At 41.5% G+C, this 9,145-nt stretch overlaps 1 protein-coding gene across 1 annotated transcript; it reads right to left on the bottom strand.

The window, feature by feature from the left end:
- Positions 1 to 296: 296 nt before the first annotated feature.
- Positions 297 to 7,854, bottom strand: LOC122992188 (indian hedgehog B protein-like). Its single transcript, XM_044365871.1, has 4 exons — positions 6,978 to 7,854; positions 5,373 to 5,530; positions 4,884 to 4,987; positions 297 to 2,812 (listed from the first exon to the last, which is right to left on the bottom strand). The coding sequence occupies exons 1-4, from the start codon at positions 7,281 to 7,283 to the stop codon at positions 2,076 to 2,078; spliced, it is 1,305 nt and encodes a 434-aa protein (XP_044221806.1). The 5' UTR covers positions 7,284 to 7,854; the 3' UTR covers positions 297 to 2,075.
- Between the last annotated feature and the right edge of the window lie 1,291 nt (positions 7,855 to 9,145).

Below are 9,145 nucleotides of genomic sequence, written 5' to 3'. Positions count from 1 at the left end.
GTGCTGCTGTCCGTGGTACTGAAACCAACCAGCAGCCCACCCTGTAACCACAGCTGATGTGATGCATTATCACTAACAGTGACCACTGTCCGATGGCTGTTTATGTATCAACATGTAACATACGAACCCATGCCAGCCCCCCAGTAGTGCTGCTGAAAAATGCAAAGGCATTTCTAGGAGAACAAGCATGATAAAAATAAAAATTGATTTTATTAGATAAACAGTATTTTTTACTCATTAGTAATATATGACTCATGAGCTTTGAATTTGTTGCTATCAAAAAAAATCACAACAAGTTTTGGTTTACAAACAAAAACTTTATGTTTAACATACAAACTGTATGCACAGAGTTGCCAAAAATAATAATACATTTACATTATTTTTTAAAAATAGATCTTTAAATAGTTTCTCCGACAATATCTTAATATACATATTTGACAAGTCTTTGCCTTGGATTTCCTAGATAATTGAAATGTTTGGGTCTTCACAAAGCATACTCAACAAGTGTCTCCTGAAAGGTCACATGGGTAAAATGAACTATATGTTTATCCACATTCAACCAAAGATTAGATCCGCTTCCCATAGTTTTAAAAATCAGATTTGCTGTACCTCTGCCAATTGAAGTCTATGGACAAAATACAAAAAACATCATGCAAAGAAGAGCCATCAAATAAACTCTTACTATTTAAGGTAAAAGATAACTGTTACTTACATGTTGCATAGCTGTTGCTTAATTAATACAGTAGTTGAATACAGCCTGAGTGTTGTATGTCTTAACTAGATACCACTGACCTGAAAGTTATAAACCTGAAACAATGAAAAACATGTCACAAAATAAAACCATTTAAATAAAATACCTGATAACAATATGAAGATGTTTAAATGAACAGACTGACAGTGTGGCCATTGAAGTACCATGCATTTATCTTGCATCAGTACTTCACAAATGTAAATTAGAGCTATATGTGAACATACTGCTACATAAATAACATGTCCATCAAACAACAGAATGCCAGATCATTCCCTGCCATTCAATAATTTTCTAATAAAGCCCTTTTCAGATGTGAAGCTTCAATGCAACACCCGCACATTGCTACACTGCATTCAGTAAATACACAGAACTTCATCATCCACATTGTAACGAGCTTTGTAAATGGTCCAGTTAAATATGATTTTGTTTAACATACATTTATACAATACAGACTCTACAGAGAAGAGTGAAGAATCAGTGGATTTAGTGCGATAAGAGTAAACAGAGCAAAGTTCATTCGTCATTTTCTTCCTTTACTTCATAACATTATTTAACTGTATAAATAACATGTAGATGTGCATGTAGAGCTTCAAATCACACCTTGATCAGTCACTAGTTTTCTCCATGTTGGTTTGTCTTTTCTTCCTCCTCCTCAAATGTTTCCTTCATGTCATTTCACCTTAACCTCTCTGACACCTGAAGATCTCAAGAATTGTCATCAAAGGTATCCTCATGTATTTTTCAGTATCAGTATGCCTCAGCTTGATCTAAAGATGCTTAAGTGTTGATGAATCAAATACAGTACAAAAGAATGATGAAACCTGATTGTTTAACTCCCCTAATTACTGATTTGTTCTTATAAAAGCAATCATTTTAAATCACAGTCCTTGTTTCTGATCTCTGAGGAGCACTGAGGTGAAGTAAAACTTATAGTTTCAACGTTAAACTCGAACTCGAGACACTTATGTCAGTGTTTCTGTTGGTGTCCAAGTTAAATTTACCAAGTACTTACAAAACTGTCTTTGATTTTCTGTCACACCTCAGTCGCTCTGCTGGCATCAATGAATCTGAAAATGCCAGTATGAAACAAATCTTAATCAAATCTCTTGCACATTTTTACATGTGCTACAAAAATGAGTTTGTTGAAGTACAGCAAATACAGGCAAGTAGAGTTAGTAAAAAAAAAAAACACATTTGCACTATAAAATCAATTGTCTTTAGTCACTCATTTCTATAGAGAAAGAACGCTCTGTTCTGTGCTTTGGTGCTCCTGAATACAGGCAAGTGGATGAAGTCATCAGTGTGAAACATGTCTCTGTGGCTTCTATCTATGTCCTTGCTCGATCCCCCAGGGGTGGAAGTGTCCAGCATCCAGCAGCATTTCCCCCAGCTTCTGTAGAAGCCAAGGGTACCAGTGCAGTCCATCAGTCTGCGGTTCTGAAGGTCCCATGAAGCTGTAGAAGAATTGCAGTGGGGCCAGAACCCAGTGGGCCAAATGGTGATTGTCCACAGCAGCATAGCAGGATGCCAGTATGCCGTTCACCACTATAGAACCGTGCTGGGTTAGTGGGGCATATAACCCAGTGATTTTCTTCTCCTCTACAAAGGTCACGACTGAAAGTTTTGCCCCTTTCTCTTGCGACGTTAGCACGCACTGTCCGGGCTGGACCTCGCTGGCAAAAACTGTCCTGAGACCTGCCTCCTCGCTAGGCCTGGCCCCACGTATAGAGCCCAGAAATGGCCCTTCAGCTGTCTCTTCGCACGCTGGCTCACTCAGCCCACCAGTACAGTCTGTGACAAAGATCAGGTGTGCCGCTGTGAGTGTAATATTAAGTCCTGCGTCAGTGCCAATGACGTAGAAGATCTTTGTGATGTTGGGCTGGCGATCCAAAAAGGATAATATTGGGCTGTAGAGAAGCGGGCCATGGCCATCTGTCGTTGAAGAAGCCAAAACACGTTCACCAGGGTGAAGATCGCGCATCTGTTTAGTAGCTCCACCCTCGAGGATAACCTGAGCATCACCAGGGAAACAACCTCCAGTTTTGGCTGCCACAGAATGTTCTGGGGAAATTAAGAAAAGAGGAAGATTATTATATTCTTCTTAATTTAGTCCTGTTTCAATTTTCATCACATAATTCTTTGTTGATGATGTGGGAGACAAAACAGAAAGAGAGTAAAATACAGTTGGAACAGTGTAGCAGAACTTGGATTTCTGCATCTGCAGGTTATTCTAGGTCACTCAGTGATCTATAAATCAGGTCAGACTTTGACACCGACTCAAGGACAACTTTATCTTGGTGGATCAGTGGTAGATTGTTAACATATGTATATAATGTGACTCATGTTCCAACTTTGTCTTTTCTCTCTGCGTCTGGCTCTCTTCTCATTCTCAAACCTCATATACACACACACACGCACACACATACACACAGAGAGAGAAACACACTTAAGAAAAACATGTCTTAACAACACAGCTCAAACCTCATTTAATTTTGCACAATTGAAAATAAACCAGAGATGCTTGAAAAACTCTTTTAAAGATTTAATCTCACGTCTGAGTGACCCTCTAAACACTCAGTAATGCTAAGGCCTACGAATTCGAGTTGAAATCCATTATACATAGTTTCCAAAATTAATAGTGTTTCTTCTGAGGTTTGTCAAATTCTTCACTGGAATGTGTTTTAAAGACAATAGGCAAATTGGCAAATAGGCATGCCTCTATTTCTAAGATAATGCTGTCAAAGGGGACAGTTTGCCCCTCTACTTTGCTTTGGCAAGCATATCTGTCCTTCTAGTCTACTCAATTTGTCAAAACTAAGACAAGTAATACACCATTATGGCAGCTGTCTGCCTGATTTGTTGTTCTGTAGTCATTCATTTAGGCTGTCAAGGATGCCAAAAAAGCATGCATTTGATCTTGTTTGGGTATTTCTGAATAAGGCGGCCCTTTAAGACGCAGTGAGACGAGGTGGCAAGAAGAGGTAGTCAGCAAGAGCTAATGGATAACCAGCTGATTGTATCACCACAGTCAGAGCACGGCCTGGGGTCAGAGACAGGAAAGAACACAGACTCATTTGGAACAGAGCTAGTGGAAGGTACGAAAAGGTAACAGGGCAAAAAAAAAAAAAAATACAGCAGAATAGAATATTTTGCAAGGACTATTGTGGAGCAAAATCTGTTTGAAATAAGAACTTCATCACCATCAATCAGTGTAAGTGTGTGTGTATGAGCGTGTGCGTGTATGTGTGTGTGTGTGTGTGTGTGTGTGTGTGTGTGTGTGGGAGGGTTGTCTTAAGGCAGTCTTAAGGCAGCCAAATATTTGTCCAAGGTGTGTGTGTCTGTAAGCCTGAAGGCTGCAGAAAAGGAGGTCTGTAACCAGGAGGTGATAAGACTTAGATAAGAGATCTGAGAAAAACCTACTGAAGGAAAAGCAACAGCAAAACAAAGAGAGAGTTAATCATCTCACAGCCTACTAACCTCAGCGGACTGTAGTTTGGTATCAAATAACTGGTGGTACCAGACATGGGTTTCTAAAATGTCTCAAAAGTTAAAATAGCTTGAGGTTGAATGTGGTCAACTATTGTTTGCTTTAAGGTCTGTCCCTGATTTATACTTCATAAAGAGAGACACTTTAAATATACAGTTATGTTTATATGTGTTTTTATTAACTGATTCAATCATCTTAATTTTATCCAGTGGATATCACCCCTCTAGTTATTGGCCTATTGCATATATTAGCCATTGCACTACCCCACCACTAAACAATACATCCATATCAAAAATGGCAGTTTAAGACTGTATAGGAGTAAATATTTTATGATCACAAAGACCGATCATTTTATGAGCAGATCTGACCAAGAAGAGAGACTGACTACAGCAAAGAGCACAGGTGCACATCCTGCTTTGATTGGCTCCCAATAGGCCATACACTCAAACACACACACACTCAAACACACACACACACACAAACACACACACAGACTGATGATATAGGCACTGAAAGGCAAGCTAAACCATTAGTGAATCGCCAACAATGGGTCTAGCAACAACAACCTCATTAGTGTTAATGACAGCTGGCCTCAAACAAAATAACATACAAACACACACACTGTAGCTCATATCCATCTCTTACCTGATTTGACGCTACAGTGAATGTGGGCCTTGGACTCGTAGTAGACCCAGTCAAATCCTGCTTCTACTGCCAGCCGGGCCAACATGGCATATTTGTTTCTGTCCCTATGAGGAAGGAATAAAAAGATATTCTCAATTCCAAATGTCATAAATCAAAGCTTAACTATCACAGTAAACTTCACCAAAGATCTACCTTTATTTTGAGATTGACATTTAGTATTTATATAGATAATATAATTCACTACATGAAATGATCAATTCTAGGTGGAATTTGGTCACACACTCACATTTTAATTTATTATCTGCAAAAAATTGTCTGAAACTGGTTGATCCTTTACATCACTTATAAATTGATTGACTGAGTTGTTGTCTGAGAGACTCTTAACAGTTTAAATGTTCGAATATGCATGTAGCTTTCTAATTCTGCATGTTTCTTATCTTATTTATACACTCATATTTATACATCTGCTCTATTGTGTGCCTACTGTACCTGTCAGAGGTGGTGATGTCAACAGCACGTCCCTCATAGTGCAGTGAGTCCTCTGAATGATGGCCGTCCTCATCCCAGCCCTCTGTCACTCTAAGCTTCACACCCGGCCACATGTTCATCACAGAGATGGCCAGAGAGTTTAACTTGTCTTTACAACGCTAAGAGCGATCCAGGACAGGGGAGAGAGTAGGCAGGTTGTTAGAAACAACCGATTCAAGTACAAAATTAACATGAACTAATAAAGCTGAGAGAGTAGCCTGAAGTAGAAAAAGATCAGCTGGTTTGAGAAAAGTTTGTTGTGATAAAGCCATGTGATGAACAGATACCCAAGTTCAGACTTAGGAGAAAGCCACATACACATGTGGACTGTGTGTGTGTGTGTGTGTGTGTGTGTGTGTGTGTGTGTGTGTGTGTGTGTGTGTGTGTGTGTGTGTGTGTGTGTGTTGTGTGTGTGTGTTGTGTGTGTGTGGCGCGCCAAATAGCCAGATAAAATCAGATTCACTACATTGATGGGCAAGGTGGAATGTGTAAAAAAAAGAGAAAGAGACAGATAGAACAGGAAGAGAGCTGAGAGACAGATAGACAGAAGGAGAGCACGAGAGTCTGAAACGCTGAGACATGCCCCTCAGGTACTCAGACAACTGTGACATTAGATAACTCCCAACTAACACACACTCAAAACAAAAAGGGGCACACATGCAAAGAAATGCATACCATTGAGTCAGGTTATTTGGTCAACGCACACAAAACTATTCACGTGTGCTTGGGGTGATTTAGTAGTTTTCCCGCAGTGGAGATCTATTTGCTCAATTTGAATGTGGTTTATAATAAATTGTTAATGTTAATTTCCATCAATAACTTAATCCAATTCATGCACAAAGGCTGGGCAGAGATTAGGCGCACTGAGCGTAAGGGAGTCACTGCTCCATTTGCTACAGTACAGTTACATGGGAGAGAAGTGTCTTACTTGTAGGCCAAAAAATAAAAAATAAAATTTTTTAAAAAAGGTTAAAAAAAATTAAACTGAAATGCCTCAAAGATTAAGATTACTTAGTCGTTTCAATGTGTCATACATTGACTTAGGTTAACAGTCTCATTCAATCACCCTACAATGAATAGTTTTACGCACTCCCATGTGTGTTGTCAAATAGAAAATGGCACTGATTGACGACGGTTGAGAAAAAAACTGTTAAACAATATGAAACTCAGTTTAAGAAGGCAATACTTCAAGGCACCAAAAAAACACAGCTGCCAGGTATGTCAGGTAGCAAGATCCAGAGGTGAAAGAAGGGCCAAGAGTCAATAGAATCAATCATTTTGGTTTAAACATTTAACTGACAGCAAACATTCAGCAGACAATTGGATGCAACAGCGTGGCTAGTCCAGTCTGAAGTGATTCAGTTCTTTCGTCTACATGGAAAAAGTCTGCTATAGTCAGCTGTCAGCTCGGAATTAACCAAATAAGATGGTCTACATTGAATTGATCACTATAGCTAATGGACAATACGATGTGATAGCAGCACTCAGAAACAATGGTCCATCTTTGCGCATCTGTGCAAAATGTTTTGCATCCATGCCTTGTACCAATTCATCTCCCCTCCTCACCTGGGTCATGAGCCTGTCGGCGCCCGTGTCCTCCTCATCTTTGAAGATAATATCTGTATTGTAATTCGGCGTTAGTTCTTTAAAGCGCTCGGAGTTGCGCGTTATTTTGCCCTCGGGCCGCCCGCTGGCTCCCAAGGTCTTCTCGGCTACGTTGGGGCTGAACTGCTTGTAGGCTAGCGGGATGAGCTTCTTTGGAAGCCGCCTCTTACCGTACCCCCTCCCCGGCCCGCAGCCCTCCGAGGCAGGTGCGAAGAGGAGGACCAAGGCACACAGAGAGGCGGTGAGAAGAAGGAAGGAGATCCGCATCGCCCCGGGGGGAGGGAGGACTCTCCCGGGGGAGAGAGATGTCTTCAGTACCTCCCCGGTTCAGTTCCGGACTCCATGGTCGGTGACAGCCGCAACGTCTCGTCCGAAAATCTCGGATAAGAGAAGCTCATTTACTGCGTCGGGCACCTCGGCGGCACCGGGCACCATGAGGACACCAAAAAGTTTATAGCGGCTCCAAAATTGACCCAAATTGAGAAACTTCGCTCCCTCCGCCTTACAGAATCAACAGTAAGTCTGCAGGCTGTAAAGTCCGTGTATTTAAACAAACAGGTTCAAAGTCGATTTGGTGGGTGAGAGAGTAAAAGAGAGAGAGAGAGAGAGAGAGAGAGAGAGAGAGAGAGAGAGAGAGAGAGCGGTTTCTGATATCCAAGTTGCAGTGTTGTGGTTTCTCTCCCTCTTTCTTTTGCTCTGGGAAACTGTCACAACATCAGCCACTTTCGCCTGCTGTTTGGTTGGTGCCCTCTCTGGATTGAAAGCTTTTCCTCTCCATATGCGGCCGGCGTGCAACAAGCTGCAGCTTTCCAGTTGAATTGAAGGGATTTGAGTGATCCAAAACGATCTGTTGCCACTTCAGACCGCACCCTGCCAGTCCTGCCCTCCTCTCTCCTCTCTTTCTCTCCCTCTGTCCCTACTCTGCCACCCACCCCGCCCCTCCTGGGCACAGGGCGCACTGGAGAGTCCTGTCCACACTGTGCTGGCAGGCGAGCAAGCAGCAAACAGAAGCTTTGCCCTTTAATGCTGCCACTTCACATTTCCAGTTGTTGTCTTTGTGTCTCTGTGCCCTTGACAGCTCTGTATGCTAACCCCCCACCTCCCACCCAAAAAAAAAAAAAAGGGGGGGGGGGGGGGTTGTTTTAAACTGTAAACAACAGGCAGCTACAATCAATTAAACCAATCAATTTCCTGGAGTATGCAGAACCCAGATTTTTTTTTTCCCTCCCGGCTGCGCTCCAAAATCAAATAAGATCAAGGGTCATTGGTTGACTGGCTGACTAGTGTTTGGTTGATTGACTGGGTAATGGGATGATTTACTAGCTGTGTGACAGACTGCCTGGATGTTTGGCAGGTGGACTAGCTGAAGAATTGCTTGGCTGAACAACTGACTCACTGACTGACTGACGGTCAAACAAATTATTTGACTTGCTGACTGGCTGACTAACTAAATCCATGATTGGCGGGATGCCTGAATGACTGCTGGCTGACAACAGTGCCAATTAGTCTAGACAATCGTCCTAATTAATCAACTAGATTAATTTCTTTATGCCGATTTCCTAAAATGGACAAATTACATTAATTACCTTTGCTGTCTGGCTCCCTGGCTGCTGGCTGTGTGTGGTTGACATACATGCGCACACACACAAACACACACACACACACACACACACACACACACACACACACACACACACACACTGTTTAACACCAGCAAACCCAGCCCCTCCAAATTAGCTCTTCAAATATTTGCCAGCAGAAAATCAGTGGTCTCACCCCTGTTTCTCAGGGCAGGCTCCTTTGAATGAACTGAACTGTACAAGGCTGAGGGTTTCCACAATTTATGTTTTATTATTTGTGTGTGTAAACACCATAAAGTATTTTTGCTGCACCACAGCTTTTCATGTCTCTTGATGGAACAGAGAAAAGCAAAGAGAGAGATTCACACAGAGTAAACAGCCATCTATAGCTGTGTTTACCTTTTAGCTGAAATAGAACGTCAACTGGCACTTGTGTAAATTCATTAGAACTTTCCTGGTATGGAACATACGAGCCAGTTAAGAGAAATCAAAGTTTGTCATAAAGGTTTTATTGTTTTCCCCAATTTGATTCCAGCTTTGTAAGGTGCA

The sequence above is a fragment of the Thunnus albacares genome, chromosome 11 (genome assembly GCF_914725855.1).
Source record: "Thunnus albacares chromosome 11, fThuAlb1.1, whole genome shotgun sequence".
Lineage (NCBI taxonomy): Eukaryota > Metazoa > Chordata > Actinopteri > Scombriformes > Scombridae > Thunnus > Thunnus albacares.
This window is presented reverse-complemented; position numbering and strand designations above follow the sequence as displayed.